Source organism: Bos taurus, chromosome 11 (assembly GCF_002263795.3).
Source record: "Bos taurus isolate L1 Dominette 01449 registration number 42190680 breed Hereford chromosome 11, ARS-UCD2.0, whole genome shotgun sequence".
In the NCBI taxonomy this organism is placed as follows: Eukaryota; Metazoa; Chordata; class Mammalia; order Artiodactyla; family Bovidae; genus Bos; species Bos taurus.
In genome coordinates, this window is record NC_037338.1 from 5,886,671 (window position 1) to 5,913,768 (window position 27,098).

General features: G+C 48.1%; 1 protein-coding gene across 6 annotated transcripts in view; it reads left to right on the plus strand.

Annotated features, from left to right (window-relative positions):
• NPAS2 (neuronal PAS domain protein 2) overlaps nt 1-27,098 on the plus strand; it is a 198,905-nt gene that overhangs the window by 114,745 nt on the left and 57,062 nt on the right. For 5 of the 6 annotated variants that reach the window (NM_001083763.1, XM_059891469.1, XM_024999126.2 and 2 more), the window contains 4 exon segments: nt 1,194-1,285; nt 8,597-8,686; nt 20,234-20,354; nt 21,448-21,561. In NM_001083763.1, coding sequence (NP_001077232.1) covers nt 1,194-1,285; nt 8,597-8,686; nt 20,234-20,354; nt 21,448-21,561 — 417 coding nt within the window. 6 annotated transcript variants of the gene reach the window in all.

The window sequence follows — 27,098 nt, forward strand, 5'->3', positions numbered from 1 at the left end:
AGAAAAAAAACACACAAAAGGACAGGAAAATGAGAGTGTTTACAGAGTCTTGTGTCGACCAGTGACTATTAGATTTACAAATACGAATAACATCTTGTGAAAAACGTAGTTACTTGAAAGGGGCAAAGTACAGATTAACCCCAGAAGGTTTTAGGAAAAGTAAATTCTGGCCTTCAAAGCAACTGAACAGCAGGTATTTGTATAACGAATTATACTTCAGTCACTGGAGATGCTGAAACATACATTGCAATCTGCACAAACGCAGTAGCTTAGGAACTTCGTGCCTTAAGATGTTTATGGGAAGATTTGGGAGAGTGGCATTGAAATATGTAAAATATCATGTAGGAAACGAGTTGCCAGTCCAGGTTCGATGCACGATGCTGGATGCTTGGGGCTGGTGCACTGGGACGGCCCAGAGGGATGGTATGGGGAGGGAGGAGGGGGGAGGGAGGAGGGTTCAGGATGGGGAACACATGTATACCTGTGGTGGATTCATTTTGATATTTGGCAAAACTAATACAATTATGTAAAGTTTAAAAATAAAATAAAAATAGAAAAAATTAAAAAAAAGAAGAAGAAAAGACAGTAACAATAAAAAAATTAAAAAAAAAAAAAAAGATGTTTCTGGAATTTTAAAAATCCCAGCTCACTGAAGTATTTTGTTTCGCCTAGACCATGAAGAAGCAGCTTAAGGACATGCCCCTCCACCCCTGTCCTTGTTCCTGTTGCCTTGATAACTAGAGTAGGTTGCCCTTTCCTTCTCTAGGACATCTTCTCCATTCAGGGATGGAACCCCCGTCTCCCGCACGGCAGGTGGATTCTTTACAGACTGAGCCACCAGGAAAGCTCAGGTGGCAACTACCTGACTTCGGCTGCTGCTGATGGGCTTTGTCACGTAGAAATTCAAGGGCAAGGTACCATGTGCTAATCGCAGGCACTACCCCCAGTGCAGAGGGTGGGGTGCTCTCTCCCCAGAGACCTTATTAAAGGTCAAAAGGAGAAAACATCAAGGGTCTGTTATCTCCACTGTACCCCATCCTTGGAGATCAGAGTGGCGTATGTCCTTATATCAGCTTCTTTTATTAAACTACACATTTATACGAAATTGCATAGAAATAACACGTGTGTCATTTCTTAATTCCAGTTTCTAGGTGTCTTTCCGTCTAAAAGCTTGTTTGTGCTTTTTTTTTTAGAAGTCTCAGCGCAAACTGAAATCTGTGACATTCAGCCGGACTGGAAGCCTTCATTCCTCAGTAATGAAGAATTCACCCAGCTGATGTTGGAGGTGAGATGCATGTTTCAATTAGCTTGATGGGTTGTGGATTAAAATGTAGCTGCTTGTTCCAGATAAGACCCTGTGCCCGAAGTAAACAACTGTTCTTGACCCTGAAAGGAAGGCTGGGAACAGACAGACTCTTGAAAAAAATCCGCCTGCTGTGGTGTGTGTTTTGGCTACTGAGTTGGGCAGGAAAAGCCAGAATCCCCAAACTCAATGTGAATGTGTCCTGTTGCCATGGTGACTGCAGGGCAGACCCACTCCAGCCTCCCAACCAGAGGACACCTAACAGGGGAACCGGGCAGGGAAGGAGCAGCAGTAGGGAGACCGAGGGTATTTATGTAGAATATATATATGCATATGCCTGTGTGCTATTGTGTCCGACCCTTTGTGACCCCCATGGACTGTAGCCCACCAGGCTCCTCTGTCCATAGACTTCTCCAGGCAAGAATACTGGAGTGGGTAGCCATTCTCTTTTCCAGGAGGTCTTCCCGACCCAGGGATCGAACCCTGGTCTCCCTCATTGCAGGCAGATTCTTTGCCCTCAGAGCCACCAGGGAAGCCCAAGGCAACAATTATATATTCTTGGTAGGACACATTTTGAAAGCAAAAGTCTTCTTTTAAAATTATGTTTTTAACTTGAAGTCCTGTTTCATCAATATGGTGTATGGTATCAACCATACATGGCCATGCCCCACCCCCAGCGCCCCCAGAGTGTGCTCTCTCTGTGTGGAGAAATGCACATTTCTTTCTCTGAAAGGTTATTGCTTGTGCCCATCTGCTGGGCTGGATTGGAGGAAGTCTGGCTGATCTGAGTGCCTGGCCTGCCTCATGTGTCTCTAGGGGTGAGACTTCTCAGGACAGATGAGGATGTGCTGTGTGCTAAGTCATTTCAGTCATGTCCAACTCTTTGCGACCCCATGGAATGTAGCCCTTCAGGCTCCTCTGTCCATGAGGATTCTCCAGGCAAGAATACTGGAGTGGGTTGCCCTGCCCTCCTCTAGGGAATCTTCTGACCCAGGGATCAAATCCGTGTATCTTGTGTTTCCTGCACTGGCAGGCGAGTTCTTTACCATTGAGCCACTGGGGAAGCCCAGACGAGGATCAGTTCAGTTCAGTTCAGTCACTCAGTCGTGTCCGACTCTCTGCAACCCCATGAATCACAGCACGCCAGGCCTCCCTGTCCATCACCAACTCCCGGAGTTCACTTAAACTCATGTGCATTGAGTCAGTGATGCCATCCAGCCATCTCATCCTCTGTCGTCCCCTTCTCCTCCTGCCCCCAATCCCTCCCAGCATCAGAGTCTTTTCCAATGAGTCAACTCTTCGCATGGGTGGCCAAAGTACTGGAGTTTCAGCTTTAACATCATTCCTTCCAAAGAAATCCCAGGGCTGATCTCCTTCAGAATGGACTGGTAGGGTCTCCTTGCAGTCCAAGGGACTCTCAAGAGTCTTCTCCAACATCACAGTTCAAAAGCATCAATTCTTCGGCGCTCAGCCTTCTTCATAGTCCAACTCTCACATCCATACATGACCACTGGAAAAACCATAGCCTTGACTAGATGGACCTTTGTTGGCAAAGTAATGTCTCTGCTTTTCCATATGCTATCCTTATCCAGACGAGGATAAATCACTGCAAAAACATCCAGCTGGTTCTGACTTCTAAACTAGGGATAAGACCTGGAGTGTTCAGATATCATGGTGGACATAGAGAAAGCCCCAGAGGTGGTGTGTCTGAGCCCTTGAAGTAGAAGAAGAAAGCTGGGGTGGATGGATTCAGTCAAAAGAAGTTAGATGCTGGCTGTGTCACTGGTTCCTGGCAGGGTATTAGAAGGTGACTCTTAGAGCTCCAGCTTTCTAGATCTCATCTTCTGTGCCTATATAAGACTGATATAAACTTTAATTTACATAGATTAACTGCAGAAAACAGAAAGTTACTCGAGTAAGAAAATGCCAGAATGAAGCTGTCCAAATATTATGAAATATAAGTGCATTAATGAACATTTTCATGAAATGAAAGATACTTAAATCTGCATGTGAACTATATTTAAAGAAAATACAGAACTTTCTCCAGAAGCAATGCATTTTAAGTATGTTAAATTTAGAGCAGCTTGTGATATACAAGGTTGAATTAATGTATCATTATGCTATTTCACAGAAATCGTTTTATCTCCTAATTCTTAGGGAAAAGTAATTAAAACATATAACCCTATAGCACATAACACTCTTGGAAACCTGTGGCACATTCTACCCTCCCTGCCCCCAAGGGAATTTCAAGATATCAAAGGTGTTTGAGGAAACAAGATTTTTAAAAGGTTAAAAATGTAGTTTCTTATAGTAGTCTCATGGTGGCCTGTATTTCAATGGAGTCAGTTGTAACTTCTTCTTTTGCATTTCTGATTTTATTGCCTTGGTCCCTCTCCCTTTTTCACTTGATGAATCTGGCTAAAGGTTTATAGGTTTTGTTTATCTGTGCAAAGAACGGGCTTTTAGTTTCATTGATCTTTTCTGTTGTTTCCTTAGTCTCTATCTTGTTTATTTCTGCTCTGGTCTTTATGATTGCTTTCCTTCTGTCAGCTTTGGGGGTATTTGTTCTGTCTCTAGTTGCTTTAGGTGTGAGGTGGTTGTTGTTCAGCCGCTCAGTCGTGTCTGACTCTTTGTGACCCCATGAACTGCTGCAGCACACTATGCTTCCCTGTCCTTCACTGTCTCCTGGAGTTTGCTTAAACTCCTGTCCATTGAGATGTAAGGTTAGGTTGTTTATTTGAGATTTTTATTGTTTCTGGAGGTAAGCTCATATCTCTATGAATTTCCCTCTTCAAACTGCTTTTGCCGAGTCCCATAGGTTTTTAGATTGTTGTGTTTTCATTTTCATTTGTCTTTAGGTATTTTTTATTTCCTCTTTGATTTCTTCAATGATCCACTGCCTGTTTAGTAGCAGATTTTTTAGTTTCCCTGTATTTGTGTTTTTTTGCAGGGTTGTGTGTGTGTGTGTGTGTGTGTGTGTGTGTGTGTATCTAGTTGATTTCTGATCTCATGGCGTTGTGGTCAGAAAAGATGTTTGACAGGATTTCAGTTTTCTTAAGTTTGCCGAGGTTCACTCTGTAGCCCAGCATGTGGTCAGTCCTGGAGAATGTTCCAAGTGGCCTTGGAACAAAATTGTACTCTGCTGCTTTTGGATGGAGTACTCTGTAATCACCAATTCTGTCCACCTAGTCTAATGTGTTATTTAAGGCTCATACTTCCTTATCGATTTTCCATGTGGATGATCTGTCTGTTGATGTCAGTGAAGTGTTAAGTCCCCCACTCTTACTGTGTTACTGCCCATTTCTCCTTTTCTGTTTGCTGACATTCGCCTTATATATTGAGGTGCTTCTGTATTGCGTGCATATATGTTTACCGTTGTGGTATCTTCTTGGACTGGTCCCTTGGTTATTATGTAGTGTCCTTCCTTTTCTCTTATAACAGTCTTTATTTTAAAGATGAAAATTGGGGCTGAACTGAGATTTAGAAGGCTGAAATTTCTAGAAAAAGAAGAGTTTAGATTTGTATGGATATGCATTATGCACTTTCCTCTGCTCCTAGTGTAGACTCTTTGAAGCCAGTCTAAAAGAACTCATGCTACATAAGTGAACTGGACCCCAAATTAAGCCTGTACAGCAAGCAGGCGTTCTGGGTAAACTGCATCTTTGAGGCATCTGGGAGACCCTCCAACTAGAACTTTAGATTTGTCTCTGACTGTCTTAGGCTCCTCTTCCACCCTTTTGCTCCTCAGGAGTCACAGACCAGGTGATGGGTGACAGGAGCCTCCTGTGCCTTCCTTGCGATGGTCCCCATGGGATGATGCTCTCATTTTCCAGGATGCAGCTTCTCCATAGGATGCATCCCATCCCAGCTGCACATCCCCCTCCCTTATTCAGAGCCACTGCAGGGAGCATGAGGAATCCGGATGCCGTGTCTTCATAACTAGGAGTTTCCTTTTTTAAATGAAGATGAAATCCAGGACAGAGCCCGTCAGACCCCGGGGAATGGCACTGCTGGTGTCATCTGAGTGTGAATCCCCGCTTCCTTCTTCTTCTCCCAGAAAGGCCCCAAACCAGACTCCAGGAGAACTCATACCATTGTGGGATTTGAAAGAACAAAAGCGACTTGGTTGCAGCCAGCCAAGCTGGTCCCGTGAAAGCTGCCCAAGATGGTGGCCACAAGCGTTAGGACAAGTCAATTCAAAGGGAAGGACACTCTCGTTGACAGGCAGTTACGGAATATGCGATGTTTCTGAATTTTGTTCAGAAAAGCTACAGCCATCTTTTCTCTTAGCCCAGAGGTTGTCCCAGAGAAGACAAGAAGCATTCTGTCAGAACTAGGGATTGGCAGAGAGGGGTTGTCTCATTTCCATCTGGGGTGTGGCGGGTGTGAAACTTGGACCGTTATGGAATCTCGGGTGTCCACTGAAGCTCCTTCCAGAGTCCCCATTTCAACAAGAGGGGCAGGCCGCTTTTTAATCATGTCCTGTTGAGTCACTCTCAAAGGCTGCCAGTGGGACTTCTGAAACCATCACAAGCCTTCTTAACGCAGTGACTCAGCGTAATCCTTGTGCGTTTGATGGAAAATGCCAATGGGCTGATGAGCGTTATCTTCCATCCATAAATACCTCCTGCTTTTTACCACCCACTTGCTTTATAAATTCAAGAGGGCATGGGCTCACTGTGCAAGAAGAGAATTTAGACTGCTTCTGCTTTTCCCAGTATTTCAATCTGCTGTTTCCAAAACGGTCCCGCTGACGTCATCCACAATGCCTCCACCTCTTAGAAAAATTCACCTCCAGGAGCGCTGCTAATATGATTTCTTTTAATTTAGAAAAAATACTTAAATGGAAAAGAAATAAAGGTCACCAGAATATTGCGGCTTCCCAGGTGGCTCAGCAGGTAAATAATCCTCCCACTGATGCTGGAGTCGCAGGTGATGCAACTTCGATTCTGAGTCAGGAAGATCCTCTGGAAGAGGGCATGGCAACCCACTCCAGTATTCTTGCCTGGAGAATCCCATGGACAGAGGAGCCTGGCGGGCTACAGTCCATGGGGTCGCAAAAGAGTCAGACACAACTGAGCGACTGAACACAAAATCAGGATGTACTTTGGTGTTCACCATGACTGGTAAATCTGGCCCAAGATTTCTCCATCTCAGTGCAATTAGCGTTTTGGACCTGATCATTCCTTGTGGTAGGGACATGCTGTGTATTGTAGATGGGATATTTCAAAGCATCCTTGGCCTCTACCCACTAGAGGCCTACAGTGCCCACCCTAGAAGTGATGGCCAGAAAGGTCTCTAGGCATTGCCAGATGTCCCCAGTGGGGCAGAGTTGCCCCCAGTTGAAAACCACAGATATAATCGAAGAGAATGGGGTCCACTTAAGAAATGTGCCTTAATAGATGTTTCAGTCTTAAATCCTGCAGTGTGTGCCGTGTGCTAAGAAGTCACTTCAGTCGTGTTTGACTCTGTGCAACCCTATGGACTGTAGGCCACCAGGCTTTTCTGTCCATGGTATTCTCCAGGAAAGAATACTGGAGTGAGTTGCCATTTCCTCCTCCAGGGGATTCTTCCCAACCCTGCAGAACCTAAGTGTTAAACAGTCAGCGATCCTAGTAGTCATTTTCCCAGTGAAAAGAACTCTCTCCCACATGGTGTGTGCTGATGGTGGGACCTTTCTCTGCACACTTCTGGACTGCTTCTGGTTCCTGCTGCCAGGCATCCAGCTGCACCCTCCTACCCTGAAAGAATCCATGCTCTCTTGGCTGCACAGAAGATCAGTAACACCCTGGGAAGATCGAGCTGAGGGTATAGAAAATGTTTTCAGAACTTTCTAAACACATACTTCACTTTGGGAACTTTTTCCCCCCAAAGTAGAAGAATCCACACATTTGTGCTTGATGCTATTTCAACTGTACAGTCAGCGAGGCAGCAGTGATAGCTTACAGCGACCGCCTGCGTGAGCATCTTACGTCCTCGAATATCTGTTTGTGGGGAGAAAGCTTTTGTTTTTCATCTCTTCCCTTTCCGTGGCAGGCCAGTATGGTGAGTTGCCTGGATGACCCCGTTCTCTGCTGGACAGAGTCTGAAATTTAGAAATCACCTTTCTGGGTGACATGTGAAAGCATTGTGAGCACCTGATTAGGAACCCGAAAACCAAACAGCCGGTGACTCTGAGAAAACACAGAGGGCCTCTGTCTGCTCTCTCATGGGCTCCGAGGGCAGTGCATCTAACCCACAGCAGGCACTCAGTCAAAACTTCTAAACAAATGAATTTGCCAGGCATGCTGAAATACAGTTGGCCTTCCGTGTCTGTGGGTTTCACACCCACGGTTGGCTGAATCCCAGAATGCAGGGCCCGTAGATACAGGGGCAACTCTGGGGGACTTGAGCATCTGTGGGACTTGGTGTCTGCAGGGGTCGTGGGACAAGCCCCCCATGGACACTGAGGGATGACTCTTCTCATGGACCTAGTCAAGTAATCCAGCCTTTCCCCATCAGCCCTTCCTTTCCGCTTTGGTGGATTGATGTGAATGTTCTTTATAAAGGGTTCCTTCAGAAGGTCTTTCTATGGCAATGGATCAGCAGGCACACTTTCTGTTTTTAATGCCTCTGTGAGCTCCTGTGTGTGTGTGTGAGTAGCTCAGTCGTTCTGACTGTTTTTCAACTCCATGGACTGTGGCCCGCTTGGCTCCTCTGTCCATGGAATTCTCCAAGCAAGAATACTGGAGCGGATTGCCATTCTCTTCTCTAGGGGATCTTTCCCATCCAAGGATCGAACCCATGTCTCTTGTGTCTCCTGAGATGGCAGGCAGATTCTGCCACTGGCCCCACCATGGGAGAAGCCCATGAGCTCCTGTATCTTTTAGTAAATGTTTACCACTGAACTCAAAGTGGTGTAGGGGATGGAGAACAGGGATCGTGAGCTCTTCACTGACACCTTTTAATGGCAGTTGTGATATTTCTGATTCACCCCAAATGCACACTTAGCAGTAAATGTACTCAGGTAGTTTCCACGCTGAATGTATTTCATGATACCGTGGGTCCCATTTTCCACTCAGCCCTTTCATGCTTTGCAACCATTTCGCCTGGGTTAGACAAGTTCTATGTAAGAAATTGACTTGTGTGCAAGACCAAAAAAAAAAAAAAAAAAAAATGCTGTGAGGTTAGTCGCAGAAATATTCAAAGAGTTATGAAATGAAGTCGTCGTTGTAACCCAGGGTCCTTGGCTCCAGTGATCCCCTCTGCATAAAAGCATGACGGAAGAGTCTTCACCTATTGCGTTTTTCGCAGGCCTTGGATGGCTTCATCATTGCCGTGACGACGGATGGCAGCATCCTCTATGTTTCTGACAGCATCACGCCTCTCCTTGGGCACTTACCGGTGAGTTTCTGCCCAGACGGCCTTTGCCAGTATGTGTGATCCTCTTTCCCATTTGGGAAAGAGTTGGGGCGCTGCGGGTCTGCGGGGTCTGCGTGTGAGGAGGGTCAAGGAGTCCTGACCAGGCCAAGGCCTAGCCCCAGGTGCTTCCAGACAAAGGACAGGGGCAGGAGTGTGTCATCCTGGAATGCGTAAGACCTGAGACAGGGGCCATGGTGCGTCCCCACCCTCCACTGTCCCGGAAACCGCCCGGAAGCCACGCACCCACGACACAGTTGTCAGAGCTCAAAGCCTCTGTGGAGACTGACGGACACCTGCAGAGGAAGGCAGGGTCCCCCGGGAGCAGGTGTAGGCGTGTGCACCAGATGGCTGGAGGCGGGCCGGAGTTTGGGGATCCCTGGAGATGTGACTGGGATGCAGTAGGTATGACATTTGCTGGTGGCGAGGGTTCAGTGACAGGGATGACCGTGGGGGTGGGGGGAGTGAAATACTCTTCAAAGATGTTGGACCAGGAGGACCTTGGGGGCAAGGAGGATCTGGGCAGAAGGGCGAGCTCTGCAGCCCACAGAGCCGCTTGGGGCATGGAATGGGGTGGTGCCGTGGGTGCGCCTCCCTTCCCTCTCCCTCCTCTCTCTCCCCCTCCCTCCTTCACTGCCTCCCTCCTTCCCTCATACTCCCCTCCTCTCCTCCTGAGCCTCTCTGGCTCTCTGGTACCCGCATCAGGATGCTCTGACTCACAGAGCAGCACTTGACTGCTGCAGGGCCCCTGGAGGGAAGGTGTCTGGCCAGCCTTCCACCTCCTGCCACACCAGCATTTATCCCCACAGAGTCTGGCCTGGAAGCACGCTGTACCAGGAGCATCCTTTGTGACTAATGGGGATAAAATATCCTCTCTTCTGTCTCCTCCCAACAAGCCCCACCAAACCGCTCAGCCCCCATCACCCCCTCTTCCCACACACAGGCGGTTGTACGGCTAGGGCACTGATGGGGAGGGTAGCAGCCTGCCCTAGGTTCCTGGTCATGGGAAATCATGGGCTGAGCTGATACTGGAGGACCATGGTTGTTGCTTCTTAGCCATGCCTACCTGGGAGTGCCATGGCCTTGCTCTGTGGGTAGCTCGCCCCCCTGGGTGCTTAGCCCAGCTTTGCTTACAGCCAGGACCTCACATTGTTCTGGGTCATGCTTTTACTCAGAGGCCACTCCCCCCCTGCTGATGACACTGGGTGAAGACCAAAGCCACTGTCCATGATTTTCCTTTGCAGATCACTGCATGTGGTGGCCCAGCATTTTTCACTTTGCAAGGCAGATGCCTTTGTATTACTCCAAATCCGTCTGACATTGTGGTTCAGCCCACGTCCAGGGTGTGTGAGGCCAGGGGTTGTCTCCCCCGAGAGCCCTTGGAAGAGGCTGGGTTCTCACTCAGCCCTCAGGAGTCAGGAATGTATTTTCATCTTGGTTTTGGGGCCAGGCTGGAGTAGTGATGTGTGTGTGTGTGTGTGTGTGTGCGTGTATGCGCGTGCATGCTCAGTCATGTCTGATTCTTTGCAACCCTTTGAACTGTAGCCCACCAGGCTTCTCTGTCCGTGGGATTCTCCAGGCGAGAATATTGGAGTGGGTTGCCATTCCCTTCCCTAGGGGATCTTTTCGAACCCACGTTTCCTTATTGCAGGTGGATTCTTTACTGTCTGAGCCACCAGGGAAGGAGTGATGAGACCTGATGAAATCTGCATGGTTTCTTTGGGCTGATCTGAGGAGATGGGGTGCTTCTTCAGAGGGAGTTGGGTTTTGTCTTGAGTGGACAGGATCGAGCAGCGAGAGGCACTGATGGAAAGTAAAGACACGTCGCCTCCAGAGTGGCCTGGGGTTGTGCCCAGAGCCATTTGGTGGGGTTTACACTGTTCTGCTTTCTGCTCTTGGTAATATCTGATGGCTGAGTTGCCATGTGTGCCAGAGGGGACTTAGTTGATTGGGAATTCTTCTGATTTGACATTATGGAGCAATTTAGAGTCATCCTTATGAATTATTTTCTTTTTTAAAAAAGGGTAGAGTTAATATTTTATTGTCACTTATCAGATGGCAGTTAGGCATATAATCTTCATACTTGATCTTTCCTTTATGTAAAAAAAAAATTGCAAATTTTAACAGTCAATGGCTAGTCATGTCTTCAGAAAATATGATTTGATTAGATTAATTCATGAATGGTGGCTTCAAGTTTTCCCTTGTAACTCCAGAAAATTCACCCACCTTCTGTCCCTTTTTAAATAACTAGAAGGTTGGTGTGCATTTGGCTTCACACTGTGAAGCAGCATCCTGATGGCCATTCACATCTGCTTTGAGGAACAGCACATTGGAACACTTTTCAGAGAGAGAATGAGAGAAAGCCTTGATCATTTTGCAAGTCCCACTGTGGCGTTGGAAAAGACTCTTGAGAGTCCATTGGACTGCAAGGATATCAAACCAGTCAATCCTAAAGAAAACCAATCCTGACTATTCATTGGAAGGACTGATGCTAAAGCTGAAGCTCCAATACTTGGGCCACCTGATGCAAAGAGCTGACTCATTGGAAAAGACCCTGATGCTGGGAAAGACTGAAGGCAGGAGGAGAAAGGGATGACAGAGGATGAGATGGCTGGATGGCATCACTGACTCAATGGACATGAGTTTGAGCAAGCTCCAGGAGACAGTGAAGGACAGGGAAACCCGGCATGCTGCAGTCCATGGGGTCGCAAAGAGTTGGACATGACTGAGCGACTGAACAACAACAACGATAATGCTGGTTGTACAAGTGAAAGCCCTGACCAGAAGTGCAAGGTCAAAGTGGACTGTGGGGTCAAGTTCCTGGGGCAGGGGTCTCAGCAGGGTGAGGAGGTCACAGAGAAGGAAGACAGAGCGCCTGACTCATGATACCACCAGATGCAGTGCTTTCAAGGAGGCGTCCCTTGGCCCTCCTTCTCTATCCCCCGCCTGCCCTTACCTGCCAGGAGAGTCCACCTCGTCCAGATCACCTTGTCTAGGTGGCTCCAGGTCAGGGTGGACCTGGGAGGGTGCCCTGACTAGGAGAGGACCCAGCAGGAGGTATGGCTGCACATCAGACTTGATCCGGGTGAAAAGGGTCCAGGTCAGCATTAGACTTGTTTGACTTCTCTGTGCGTTTTTATATGTATTTATCATGCATGTGGAAGCATGTGCAAGACATATATTCCAGTTTTAAACTAATGATAAGGCGAGCGTCAGCACACATGTAGCAGTCACCAGGGGTAAGACAGACAGCCCAAGGCCCACAGAAGTTCGTCTCTGCTCCTTTCCTGACACATCGTCCACATAGAGATGGCCATTTCCAGATCATCCTCTTTGTTCCTCTCTGCAGTTCTGCCAACTTGTTTTTTCACTATTTATTTTTGGGTCTTTATTGGGGCACGTGGGCTTCTCATTGTCGTCGCTTCTCTTGTTGCAAAGCATAGGCGATAGGTATCAGGCTCGGTAGTTCCACCACTTGGACTAGAGCATGTGCTCAGCAGTTGCAGCATATGGGCTTAGTTCCTTCACGGCATGGGAGATCTTCCCAAATCAGGGATCAAACCCATGTCCCCTGCAATGGCAGGCAAACTCTTAATTACTAGACCACCAGGGAAGACTGTTCTACCAACTTTTCTGTTACTTCATCATTAACCACTGTAGCTGAGTATGGCCTTTGGTTTAGCTCTATGGAGACAGAGCCATGGAAAGTGTTCTCCAGTGACCTCTCCTCTCGCTTAGCTTTGCTGTGGCATTTGTCCATCTCACACTGTCCAGAGTGGCCAGCACTGGTTTTCCATCCTTGCTGTAGGCACCTGCTACAATCCCTGCTCCCAGGCCAGCGTGGGACTCTGAGAGCGCGTCTGTGGACGTCTGTCTGTGTTTCCTAACGGACGTTTGTGGGCATCCCTCAGAGAGTTGACCACGTGTAAGATCGTGGGATCGTGGGGTAGCGACCGGTCACCAGTACTGGGTGACGCCTAGTTTCTCCATGGTGACGGCACCGATCACCCCCCATCAGTGGGGCTAGAGAATTCCTGCTGCTCCTTGTCACCGGAACTTGATATTGACAGGATTGTCAGCTTTTGTCGGTCTAGCAATGTGAAGAAATCTTGAAATTTTGCTTTTCCCCCAATGGCTGGTGTGACTGTCTTCGCGTACTTTGTCAGCCATTGACTTTCCTTTCTTGTGACAACCTCGTTCAAGTATTTGCTCTTTTCCTACTAGATGGTCTGGGTCTTCCGTGCAGTAGTTTGTAAGCGCTCTCTGCGTGCTCTGCTTGCTAGTCCTCTGCCGGGTGCCTCCTGGTCACTCTGCCCGAAGGTGACAGTGACGGCCAGACACACAGCACCCAGTGCTGGACAAGTGAGATCGACAGCGGGTCAGTCACACGTGCTCACAGTCCCAGGGAGGAGTGTGCTCTGGGCCACGCAGGCGCGCGTGGGGGCTGCGCTGGGGAGCAGAGCAGGCGTGGTTTGGCAGTCACAGGAGGGTGAGGTGCCCCTCAGGTCCCACAGAGGCAGGGCACTGAAGCCCAGTAACTGGACAGTAACTGGCCCAGGGGCCCCCAGTAAGGAGGTTTGTGTAGTTCAGGGGACCTGATTGGTGGCAAGAAGGACCTGTCAGTTGGGGTGGTGAGAGGGGTTCAGGAGTCCGGGCAAGCCCTCTCAATGCAGTTAGATGACAAGGCCACATGTCACTGTGAACCTGCATCCCAGGCGCATACCACGGGTCTGTCCGTTGCAAATAACTGCTCTCGCTGTGGTTTGCCTTGCCCTCTCTTTTGATGAAGAGAGAGTGTCTTTAGAGTTGGTCCTTTTTATACCTGAATTCATCCTTCATTCCTCGTGGGTGGAAGCTGTTTTCTGTACTGTCTTCAGAGAGTCTTCCTGTTTGGCAGTAGTCAGCTGGATTCTGAAACTTGTTGTTCAGTTGCTCATTTGTGTCTGACTCTTTGTGACCCCACAGACTGCAGCACACCAGGCTTCCCTGTCCATCACCATCTCCCAGAGTTTGCTCAAACCCTTGTACATTGAGTCAGTGATGCCATCCAACCATCTCATCCTCTGCTGTCCCCTTCTCCTGCCTTCAATCTTTCCTAGCATCAGGGTCTTTTCCAGTGAGTCGGCCCTTTGCATAATGTGGCCAAAGTCCTGGAGCTTCAGCTTCAGCATCAGTCCCTCCAATGAACACCCAGGACTGATCTCCTTCAGAATGGACTGGCTGGATCTCCTTGCAGTCTAAGGGACTCTCAAGAGTCTTCTCCAACACCACAGTTCAAAAGCATCAATTCTTTGGTGATTCAGAATCTAAACTGAATCAAATAAGATCACACATGCATCCCATCTGGAGAAGGAAATGGCAACCCACTTCAGTATTCTTGCCTGGGAAATCTCACGGACAAAGGAACCTGGCAGGCTACAGGCCGTGGGGTCGCAGAGAGTCAGACTCGATGAGCGACTGAGCACACATGTCTCCCATGCCCTGGTCCTCCTGGAGACTGAGCCCCTGACTGCTTTCAGAGCCCAGTCCTGCCTCTGTTCAACATGAGGCTTCTTTTTCACCAAAATCTCCTTCTCACCACAGGTGTCACAGACCTCCAGCCAGAACCTCTGGGGCCCCTTGGGCACATCTGAGCGGAGTGTCCACACAGCCTACTCCCAGCCCAGCTGGCCAGTCTGTGCACTTCTGTGCTCACTTAACTTTGCTGGTACAACTGTAGGCTCAGAGACAGAGGACTATGCTTTCTGTCTGGTCACATCCTCCGCACGCTCTCATGGGGCCTAGGCGACAATGTAGGAAAAGTGCTGTTGGGAATTCATGGAAGGCATTTAAAGTGAAGCCCAGAAAAGGGCACAGTTCTTTTCTTGTGTTGTGTTTTGTTTTTTAATTTATTTTAATTGGAGTATAATTGCTTTCCCTGGTGGCCCAGGGGTAAAGAATCCGCCTGCCAATGCAGGAGAAAGGCTGGTTTGATCCCTGGGTGGGGAAGATCCCCTGGAGAAGGGAATGGCAGCCCACTCCTGCATTCTTGCCTGGAGAATCCCATGGACAGAGGGGCCTGGCTGGCTGCAGTCCATGGGGTTGCAAAGAGTTGGACGTGACTTGACAACTAAACAACAGCAGCAGTACTTGCTTTACGATGCTGTGATAGTTTCTTCTGTATAATGAAATGAATAAGCTATATGTATACACACATCCCCTCCCTCCCTCCCCACCCCCCACCCCCCATCCCACCCCTCTAGGTCATCCCAGAGCACCAGGCTGGGCTTCCTGTGTTACACAGCAGCTTCCCGTTAGCTATCTATTTTACACACTTTTGTTTTGTCACTCAGTCGTGTCCAACTCTTTGCAACCCCATGAACTATAGCACACCAGGCTTCCCTGTCCTTAACGATCCCCCAAGAGTTTGCTCAAACTCATGTCCGTTGAGTCGATGATGCCATCCAACCATCTCGTCCTCTGTCTTCCCCTTCTCCTGCTATGCTCAATCTTTCCCAGCATCAGGGTCTTTTCCAATGAGTTGGCTCTTCGCATCAGATGGCCAGAGTACTGGAGCTGCAGCGTCAGCCCTTGCAATGCGTGCTCAGGGCTGGTTTCCGCATGGTAGCGTGTATGTGTCGATGCTACTCTCTCAGCCTGTCCCCTTTCCTTTCCCCACTGTGTCCACACGCCCATTCTCTACGTCTGCATTTCTGTTCCTGAAGGGCAGGTTGTTGATGAGGAAGCCAAGGGCATAGCAGCAAGTTGACATCAAGAACCTTCCTTCTGTAACACATAAATGATGTTCTGGATCATGTGATTCAGCTGTGGGATGGCACCTCCCCTCCCTCATCTCTGCAATTGCCACAGTTTTAATAAACAGAGCTCACTCCATGCATTCAAGGGACAGTACAATTGCAGGGATAATTTACTCTCCTGTGAGCACTAGTGTTTAAATTCTCAAATTATCATTGTTTGTGTTGGTTTCCAGCACGCAGAAATTGCATAATAGGAATAGAACAGCAAAGACCCAGAAAGAGCTCGCTCTGTGCTGAGCGTGTTTGGAGTTCTGCTCGTGTGTCAACTGTTCATCCTCACGACCCCTCCTCCCACGCCTTACCTCTCCCTCCTGCCTCCAGCATTCATCTTTGTCCTGTGCACGACCTGCATCCTGAGTGCCCCCACAGCCCTCTGACCTGCCAGTCATCCCCCACAGGAACCACAAGGCTGGGCAGCCCCCCACCTTGCACCCTGCCACCCCACCATCAGGGGTGTGGGCTTCCGACCGGCCCTCCGAGGAAAGATTGTGCAGTGACGTAGTCATTGTTTTCAAGGATCCAGGATGTCTTTAAGAAGAAAGAGTACTGTCATCTGTGAGCGTGAGTCATGCTCCAAAAAACTAAAGGGAGTGGGCTTAAAATAGAATCAAGAACATCAGAAGGGACTCGGGGAAAGCCAGACTGAGAAGATGATGGCACAGTGAGTACTGTGGTTGCAGAGAGATGAAAACAGGAGCCTCTAGGTGGGGAGCCCAGGAGACCCTGGAGTCCCTCCCTCCATTCCTGCCCTTCAGTGGCTACCAAGCCTGTCCTCCAGCCCTGGAGCCCAGGCTGCGGGCAGGGAAGGACTTGCCTACTTTGCTGTGCTGCTGGAAGAAAGGACCAGAACACGGCATCCTGAGTTGGTGGCGAGCGGGTGGATGATGACGTTGTCAATTGAGCCCTCTGGACTTGGCCCCTTCCTCTGAGTCTCCTTCCCTGGACCTGTTACACCCACCTGGCTTCTGTGCTCCCTCCCTCCTCCAGCCACTAGAGGGTCTGAAATAAAAGCAAAGTCGTGCCCCTCTTTGTCCATGTCCCCCAGTGGATGCCCTGGCACACAGGCTCAGCCCTGACGCCCCCAGCGATGCTGAGGCCAGACCCCACTGCCCTTTCCCTTCCCTCTCCTTACTTTCTGCTCCCTGGCTTGGACATCAGGGCCCCCATCCCCACTTCTGTTTCAGCCTGGACCCCTGCCTGGGGCAGCCACATTGTTCTTTCCGTTCATTACCATGTTTTTCTTGAAGGCCAAGCACCATCCAATGTCAGGGGTGCAGGTGAGGCAGGCAGAGAACCCACGTCATCACTTGAAAGAAGGAGAAAACTTAGGGTTGTGTCCTGCGGGATTAACAAGCCACCATCCTGCCTGGCACCTGCCGTGTGCCCTGGTACCAGCAGCGGACTCGAATCCGCTCCTCATTCTTCAGTGGAGCAAACTGCAGCTTGGAGGGCAGAGCTGTGCTCACATCCCACCTCGGGGGCTCCCACCTGCCTCTCCCCCCGCCCCCTAGGCCTTACCCCCTGGTCAAAGATGTGCCAACAAAGTTGGTATAGTCAAAACTATGGTTTTTCCAGCAGTCATGTACAGATGTGAGAGTTGGACCATAAAGAACGCTGAATGCCAAAAAATTGGTGTTTTTGAACTATGGTGCTGGAGAAGACTCTTGAGAGATCCTTGGACAGCAAGGAGATCCAACCATTCCATCCTAAAGGAAATCAACTCTGAATATTCATTGGAAGGACTGATGCTGAAGCCGAAGCTCCAGTACCACCTGATGCGCAGAGCCGATTCATTGGAAAAGACCCTGATGCTGAGAAAGACTGAGGGCAGGAAGAGAAGGGTATGACAGAGGCTGAGATGGTTGGATGGCATCACTGACCCAATAGACATGAGTTTGAGCAAGCTCTGGGAGTTGGCAATGGACAGGGAGGCCTGGCGTGCTGCAGTCCATGGGGTCGCAAAGAGTCAGACACGACTGAGTGACTGAAAAACAACAAAGACGTGGCCTTCCCTGGCGGGTACAGATAACACAGATACAGTGGCCAGAGGAGCAAGGGTGAGGCGCGGGTCCTGTTGAGAGTGCGGGGCTGTCACAGGCGCTTTCTCAGGGGAGATGACTTCAAAGCCGGGACCCGAAGGATGTGCGGGAGTTCCGGAGCACCAGGAGAGGGTGTGGAATGTTCCAGCCTGGGGGAGCAGCCTGGGGGAGTCCCAGAGGACGAGCACAGCTGGCACCCTGGAGAAAGGACAGTTTGCGGGGCTGGAGAAGGTCTAGGGGTGGAGGGTGTGCTGAGCGGAGCCTGATGAGTGAATCAAGGTATTTGGGCTTGTCCTGGGAGCAGTCGGACAGTCAGAAGCCAACGAAAGGATTTAAGCGAGATGGTGACTGGATCTGATGTAAGGCTGCTGCTGCTGCTGCTAAGTCACTTCAGTCGTGCCCGACTCCGTGCGACCCTATAGACGGCAGCCCACCCGGCTCCCCCGTCCCTGGGATTCTCCAGGCAAGAACACTGGAGTGGGTTGCCATTTCCTTCTCCAATGCATGAAAGTGAAAAGTCAAGTGAAGTCGCTCAGTTGTGTTGCTGGCAGAGTACAAACTGGGCAGAGGACAAAAGTTGATGTGGGAAGACCAGCCTGGCCATTCACCAGAGATGATGGTCGGGATGAGGGTGGAGGCCATAGAGAAAGAAAGGAGTGGATCTGACAGAAACTTTATTAACTTTTTGTTTTGTACTGGGGTATCACCGATTGGATTTCCCTGGTGGCTCAGAGGGTAAAGCATCTGCCTACAATGCGGGAGACCCGGGTTCAATCCCTGGGTCGGAAGATCCCCTGGAGAGGGAAATGGCAACCCACTCCAGTACTCTGGCCTGGAGAATCCCATGAATGGAGGAGCCTAGCGGGCTATGGTCCATGGGGTTGCAAAGAGTCGGACACGACTGAGTGACTTCACTTTCACTTTATAGCCGATTAACAATGTTGTGATAGTTTCAGGTGGGAAGCCAAGGGGCTCAGCCATACATGTATCCATTCTCCCCCAAACTCCCCTCCCACCCAGGCTGCCACACAACACTCAGCAGAGTTCCCTGTGCTCTACAGTAGGTCCTTGCTGCTGATCCATTTAAAATACAGCCGTGTGTATCTGTTCTTCCCAAACTCCCTAACTGTCCCTTCCCCACATCCTTCTGGCAACCACAAGTTCATTCTCTAAATCTGTGAGTCTCTTTCTGTTTTGTAAGTAACTTCATTGTATCATTTCATTGAAGATTCCTCCTCTAAGGGATGTCATATGATATTTATCCTTCTCTGTCTGACTTACTTCACTCAGTATGACAGTCTCTTGGATATGCGAGAATTTGAGGGAGGAAAATCTCACAGTGTTTGGATATTGGCTGTGAAGATGATAGGGAGAGGTCAGAGATGCACTCTGCGTGTCGGGTGTGGGCAGGTGACTGCCTAGCAACACTGCACGTGGGGAGAGGAGCACGGGAGGAGGAGGATATGGCACTGGGGGTGTGTGTGGACCCGCGGTCCCCAAGGGCATCTGGGAGCCAGCTGGAAGGTTAAGCCAGGGCTCCTGAGAGCAAGCTGCCTGCCTGTACAAATGTGAGAGTATGTACAATCCATGCTTGACGCTGTAGGCGGGGATGAGTTTAGGGAGGGACGGAGGCACGCCTGTCTCCTCTCTCTCCCCTCTGTGGTCTCCCACCTGTACTGGCCACACTCTGTGCTGTGCTCAGTCACCTCAGTCGTGTCCAACTCTGCGACCCTATGGACTGTAGCCCGCCAGGCTTCTCTGTCCATGAGATTCTCCAGGCAAGAAGACTGGAGTGGGTTGCCATGCCCTCCTCCAGGGGATCTTCCCAACCCATGGATCAAACCTGGGTTTCTTAAATCCTTACATTGATTGGCAGGCAGATCCTTTACCACTAGCCACCATAAATTTAAATCACCCCGTGTGCTCTGACCACGTGGGGTTATTTACATTTCAATTAGAATATTTAAATACAATTAAAAATTCTGTCTTTGGGGGATTTCCCTGGTGGTCTGGTAGTTAGGACTTAGTACTTTCATTGCCAGAGCCCCAATTCAATCCCTGATTGGGGAACTAAGCTCCCAAGGGGTGGCTACAAAAATGTCTTCAGTCACACTAGCCCCATTTCAAGTGCTCAGAGGCCATGTGGCTCGTGGCTTCCCTAGCAGCCAGCGCAGGTTACAGACCACTTCCATCATCACAGACCACTCTGGTGGACAGCACTGGGTCCAGGCTCTATTGGATTTGTGTCCACGGGTGCCCAGGTCTTCAGAAGAAAAGGTACAATTCCTTAGATTAGCTGCCTTTGAGAAGGCAGCTGTTTGCTGGCCTGAAGGTCAGAGGAGGAGCCCTGCACTCTTCAAAGTGCTTCACGGGAGTGGCTGGCCTCATGCTGGGGCTCCGCGTCAGCCACATGGCCCCAGCTAGAGCTCGGGAGTCTCGGCACACGAGGCTCCTCTTCATGTTTGTCTGGCCGAAGTCTGAATTCTCTCTCGGGCCCATGGGCAATCGCGCGTTTGCATTTCAGCGAGTAAACCCTTCTGGATGACAATTCATGACCACAGAGTCTCCACAGAGAATCAGATCTGGAGCTTCTCATTTCAGGAGTCAGTTCTGAGTCGTCAGGAAGGTTCAGTTTTTGCTCTTGCTTTTGTTTTCCATCTTCGTGGAGTGTGTACCTTTGTTCTTTTCTTTTCCAGTCGGATGTCATGGATCAGAATTTGTTAAATTTCCTTCCAGAGCAAGAACACTCGGAAGTCTATAAAATGCTCTCTTCCCATATGCTTGTGACGGACGCCCCTTCCCCAGAATACTTAAAATGTAAGTTTACCCTCACTGGTTTTATGAGAGAGAAAGATAAGGATCTTATATTAGAAAGGAAAGTTAAGAGTCTACAGCCATACCACCCTTAAGGTGCCCGATCTAGTCTGATCTCAGAAGCTAAGCAGGGTTGGGCCTCGTTAGCACTTTGATGGGAGAAAGGAAGTTAGAATGAATTAAGAAGGGAGGACTAATTTTAAAAATAATTTTCCTTGTGACTCAGAACATATCCAAGATCCTTAGAGGTATATTTTAAGTTTAAAGCTAAAACCGGAGTTTGGAATATGTAAGACTTTGAACTTTTATGTGGAAATTTTGAAAACCACAGAGCTTTAGAATAATAACTTTGTTTTGCATGTGATAACAAGAGATTACCTTTTTTTCATATGAGAGCCTTTTAGTAATAAAGGATACAAAAATCACTGAATAATCTGTTTATTTTGGAGGACGCTAGAAAACTAGATTTGTATGATACTAAGTAACCAACTAAAAACTGAATAATTAGGTCAAAACTCTCTTCTGAGGCTGTCGTCTGATTATTTATATACATTTGCAGATTTTGCGGAATTTTACAGTTTTTATCAAAATCAGCAACTCGGATAGAAAGCTGGCCTGGTCACTTAATGAAGCGCGTTCTTTGATGATGGTAGCAACAGTGCCTTATACTTATTCAAGCCTTAGTTCCTTTTCCATGAATAATTTGTCCTGTTGTACATCTGATTTTCCTTCAAAGCAAAGTGGAAAGATTAAATTAAAGAGAGCAGCTCTATGTGAGCAGCTTTATTTTAACATACCATATGAAAACGACCAGAACTAATCAATGCCGACAGAACCAACCGCAGACATCTGTGATTAAATTAAGACTAATTGGCTCCGAGTACGGGATGCAAACTATCTATAAACTATGGAGCAGTAAAACCTATGTTGTCAAGGTTATAAAACCATGTCCGAAAGTCAGCTGTACGGAGACAGCTAGCCCGGCCATGTGTTGACCAAACTCTGTGTGTTTCCCACAATGCCGCTTGTTTAGTCTAGAATCATTGGCGTAATGCTTTTATTCCCTTTCTCTCCTTTTTTTCCTCTAACGGCCCAGCTGACAACGATTTAGAGTTTTATTGCCATCTTCTCAGAGGCAGCTTGAACCCAAAGGAATTTCCAACTTATGAATACATAAAATTTGTAGGAAATTTTCGCTCTTACAACAATGGTAAGCATTCATTGTCATACAATTGCGGGGACCTGCCCGGGGGGCAAGAGTATCGCAGTTGCGGGGAGCAGGGAGAAGATGTGCCTTCCACATTTGCATGTGGATTTCTGTGCTCCAAAGATGTGCTTTTGTTGCTCGTAAATGGGTATCGCCCATTCGGGAAGAACACTCCCCCACACCTGTTTATGCCAGCGCAGTAAGTGCCGCCAAAAGGCACGTTATTCATTTATTTATTTTCAGGCTAATGGGGTAGTTCTGTGCTGCGAGAAACAAACAGCAGTTAATAAAGAACAGGCTCAGCCTACGCACAGCTAAACAGGGCTTCACCGGGACACGAGGATGCATAACCTTGGCGGCTGCATTTTTATCCTCCTTTATACAGAAGTGCCTAGAGCCTGTTTTCATAGCTTCAGTCCGTGGGCCTTCAGGGCTTTCATAGGCCTTCTGGGCTTCCCTGGTGGCTCAGAGGGTAAAGAATCTGCCTGCAAAGCGGAAGACCATGTTTGATTTCTGGGTTGGAAAGACCCCCTGGAAAAGGGAATGGCTATCCACCCTCGTATTCTTGCCTGGGAAATCCTGTGGACAGAGGAGCCCTGGCGGGCTACAGTCTGTGGGGTCGCAAAGAGTCAGACATGACTGAGTGACTAGCTTTTCACAGGGGCCTCGTGTTCAATCTGGGCGTGGTCCTTTTATAAGGAGCCGCCCACCTCCATTAGATGAATTATCAAACCTCATAAGCCAAGCAGTAAAATGATACTTTCTGGAATTACCCAGATAACTCACTGTGTCCAAACTCTCAATTAGACTTAAACCCTCTGTTTTACTTTTGACCCCAAAATGAGAATACAGGCCTGATGCCAGAGATTCAGAAACACAAGCCCCAGCACACAGCCCCCATTGAGGAACCCGGCTCAGGGTGGCCAGTCCTCAAAACCCGACACAAAACACCTAATTTTGAAAGCTCTAGCATTTCATAAAACAGCAAAGATGTGAGGAAAAAACAGAAAGCAGTGTTGATAGGAAATGGTGAAAAGAGAGCAGAGGGAAGGAGAAAGCCCATGGAAACAAATACAGAAAGATGAGGGGCGATGGGAAGGAGGGGTGGGCAGGTGGGTGACAGGGGACTGATGACCCCCTGACTTGTGCCGCTTTGCTTGCTGTTGGCTCTGACCCATGGTCAAGTCCATCACCCCCATCGAATTAGTCCCAGAGTTTCCAGTAGAAGCAGCCAGAGTTGTGACCCTGAGCCCTAATGCTGAGCTCACCAGGATGTCTCCTCCAGTCTCAGAAGATCCCTGTTGTATGTTATTTGCATAAACATACAGAATTTGCTTAAAAGGCTACAACGATTTGCTAAACAGCATAATCCTCCAGGCCCAGCATTCAGGGCTGATTCCTGGATGATGGGCTCCATGGCCAATTTGGGGCCCTTCTGAGAAGCTCCCCCATTCCCAGGGCTCAGGATGTTTGAGTGGTTGGAAGTGGTAGCAGGTCAGCCTTCCCCAGTGTGTGTGTGTGTGTGTGTGTGTGTGTGTGTGTGTGTGTTGCTCAGTCATGTCTAACTCTTTGCAATGTTATGAATTGTAGCCCTCCAGCCTCCTTTGTCTATAGGATTCTCCAGGCAAGAATACTGGAGTGGGTTGCCATTCCCTTCTCCAGGGGATCTTCCTGACCCAGGAATCAAACCCAGGTCTCCTTAATTGCAGATGAATTCTTTACCATCTGAGCCACCAGGAAAGCTCCAGGGAACCCCTAAATCTGGGCAAATCAGGGTAAAGCCAAGGCTTGCCCACCTCTAACCTGACTCATCTGAGAGGCTTTCCTGAACCACCTGGGATACAAGCGTAGTAAACCACACAATCAAGTAAAGAAACTGACCCAAGAGGTGCCCCATGACAAAGTCAATTTGGTGCCAGCCTGGTGCCCGTGGTTCCCTGGGCAAGGGGGCTTGTTACCGTGCAGATTCCCTGGATGTCGCTGGAAGATTCTAGTTCAGGAGACCTGAGGGTGGGGCTGGGACTGAGCAGAAGGAAAAGAGCCTTGGGATTCATATACCAAGGGACTTTGACTTGGAGAAACTGTCCCTTTGAAATCCGAAAGTCCAATGTTTACATAGGAATTTTTAAAATTTGTTTATTTTTATTGAAGGATAGTTGCTTTACAATATTGGTTTGATTTCTGTCATACATCAACATGAATTAGCCATCGGTGTACATATGTCCCCTCCCTCTTGAACCTCCCTCCTACCTCCCGCCTTTTCCCATCCCTCTAGTTTGTTACAGAGCCCTAGTTTCACTTCCCTGAGTCACACAACAAATTTCCATTGGCTATCTATTTTACGTTTGATAGTGTGTGTGCTTCTATGCTACCCTCTCCAGAGGAACCTGTCTGGCTACACAGTTCATGGGGTCTTAAAGGGTCAGACACGACTGAAGCAACGCGCTTCCATGCTACTTTCTCCATTCACCTTACCCTCTCCTTCCTCCCCTAACCCTTGTCCGTAAGTCTGTTCTCTATGTGTACATCTCCATCGCTGCTCTGCATAGGAATTTTAATGACACTCCTCTTGCTTACGGAGCTCTTCCAGGCAACTCTGTCCTTGAATTAATATAAGTGTTGGCTTGGATGTTGCTTAAAATGCATGCAGTGGCCATAATGCCACCTGCTGGGGTAGCAGCTTATCCCCATTGGCTGCGTGCAAGGAAGGGCCCCCAGAGTGCCAAGACTATGGAAATTCTGGGATGCTGCTCCCATGTGTCTCCATGACAACAGCGCACATGCTGAATGAAGGGTACCGGGTTGTGATTGGCTGGTGAGCAGTGTTATCCTGTAAATTTACATTTCCACGACTCTCATTAAGAGGCTACTGAACACTGCTTTGAAGCTTCCTGTCATTTATCACATTTTAGAGGGTTTCAGGGCCTGGCTTCATTGAGAATACCTGAGACTTTTCATTTTTTTTAACCAACAAGGTTTTATTTTCAAGTTGAGACAATGTTTGTTTGCCTGAAACAATGTGTGGAAATCATGTGTGATTTTTTTTTTTTTGAAACTGTTACTGCTAAAAACACACAGCACAAAAAGTAGAAAATTTTAAACCAAGGATCTAAAACCAGCGTGTCTTTCCAGAGCCTGCTAAACAAACCAAAGTTAGGGGATCTTTCTTGAAAAAAGAGTCTCCAAATGTAATTGTGGAAAAGCTGAAGTCTAATTCTCACTCAGATTAAAACAGCAAAATATGACAGATGAATGAATTTCTGAGATGGAACCCTATGCGATCACCAACATCCAGCCATTTTTTATCTCTCAAGTAAGGCTTAATGTAAGAAACCATTCAAATTTGGTTCTGTAGGTTTACTTGTCAATAAACGTGAAATAATGGAATAATAAAACAGCTCATCTCAGGAAGTTTTCCTTAGCACCAGGCCCTGGGCTCAGTCCTGATGTTGGTCATCTCATTGAATCCTGGTAGCAGTCTCTCGAGATTGTCCTAATGGCATTATCCTATATTTTTTAAAATTTAAGAATGGTTGATTTACAATGTTGTATTAGTTTCAGGTGTGCAGCACAGGGATTGAGTGATACATATATGTAGATATAAGTACATCCCAGGTGGTGCTAGGGGTAAAGAAAATCCTCCTGCCGATGCAGGAGATACAAGAGATGCAGATTGGATCCCTGGGTCAGAAAGATCCCCTGGAGAAGGAAATGGCAACCCACTGCAGTATTCTTGCCTGGGAAATCCCATGGACAGAAGAGCCCAGTGGGCCATGGGGTTGCATAGAGTCAAACACAGCTGAGGGACTAAGCACACATATATATATGTGCATTTATGTATTAAATATGTATGTGTATATATATGAATATTAAAAGTGAAAGTGTTAGGTGCTCAGTCGTGTCCAACTCTTTGGAATCCCATGGACTGCAGCTCACCAGGCTCCTCTGTCCATGGAATTCTCCAAGCAAGAATACTGGAATGGGTAGCTATTCCCTTCTGCAGAGTATCTTCTCAACCCAGGGATTGAACCCAAGTCTCTCACATTTCAGGCAGATTGTTTACCATCTGAGTCACCAGGGAATCCCTATACATGAATATATATATAGATATAGATATATGGATATATACACTTTTTCAGATTCTTTTCCGTTATAGATTATTACAAAATACTGAGTATTATTTTTTGTGCTATACAGTAGGTCCTTGTTGGTTATCTCTTTTATATGCAATAGTGTGTGTATGTTAATCTCAAACTCCTAATTTATTCCTCCCCACCACCAGGTTTCCCCTTTGGTAACCGTAAGTTTGTTTTCTAACTCAGTGAGTCTGTTTTTGTTTTGTAAATAAATTCATTTATATCTTTTTCTTTTTAGATTCCACAGGTGATATCATTTGAGATTTGTCTTTGACTTGGTTCACTCAGTATGATAACCTCTAGGTTCATCCGTGTTGCTGCAAATGGCATTATTTCATTCTTCCTTTGCCTGAGTAGTTTTTTGTTTTTGTTTTTTTGGCTCTGCTGGGTATTCATTGCTGCACAGGTTTTTCTCTAGTTGCAGCAAGTGTGGGCCACCCTCGAGTTGTAACACACAGGCTTCTCACTGCAGCGGCTTCTCGTTGTTGCCGAGCGTGGGCTCTAGGGCAGACATCAGTAGATGTGGCGTGTGGGCTCAGTAATTGCAGCTCCCAGGCTCTCGAGTGCAGGCCCAGTAGTTGTGGCACACGGGCGTAGCTGCTTCATGTCATATGGGATCTTCTCGGATCAGGGATTGAACCTGTGTTTCCTGCATTGGCAGGCAGAATCTTTACCACTTAGCCACCAGGGAAGGCTGGGGTGTATGTACCTTTTCAAATTATAGTTTTCTCCAGATATATGGCATCATTCTGTCTTAACAGAGGAGGAAATTGATACATAAAAGAGTTAAGTCTCAAGCGCACAGCTGGGACATGTGGAATCCAGGTTCAGAGCACATCTAACCCAGAACTCATATTCTTAACTTCAGTGCTTTGCTGCTCCCTACAAATCTAGCTGGAAATTGCACATTTAAATGCAAACACAGGCCTCTCCCTGGCATCTGGCATCCTGTAGGTCCACAGTGTTTATTCCTGTACACATCAGGTGTCCTGGATGTTTAGGCACCAGGATGTTTAAGAGTGCCTTAGACTTAAGTCAAATGCAGACACACAGACATGGCAAGGACTGTGATGAAGGAACAGGCTTATACTCACAGGTCCCTGGACCTGCACACCACAAGACGCTCCAGGGCAGGCCAGGAGCAGAGCAGGCTGATGAAATGTGGGTGAGGGTGAGAGTTTCTGTGGAAAAGAGCAGAGCTTGGGCTTGGCTGGTTTGAATAATTTCAGCAGGCTTTGGGGGGTAAGGGCTTCCCTGGTGGCTCATCAGGAAAGAGTCTGCCTGCCAATGCAGGAGATGAGGGTTCGATCCCCGGATTGGGAATCTCCCCTGGAGAAGGAAATGACAACCCACTCTAGTATTCTTGCCTGGGAAATCCTATGGACAGAGAAGCCTGGTGGGCTG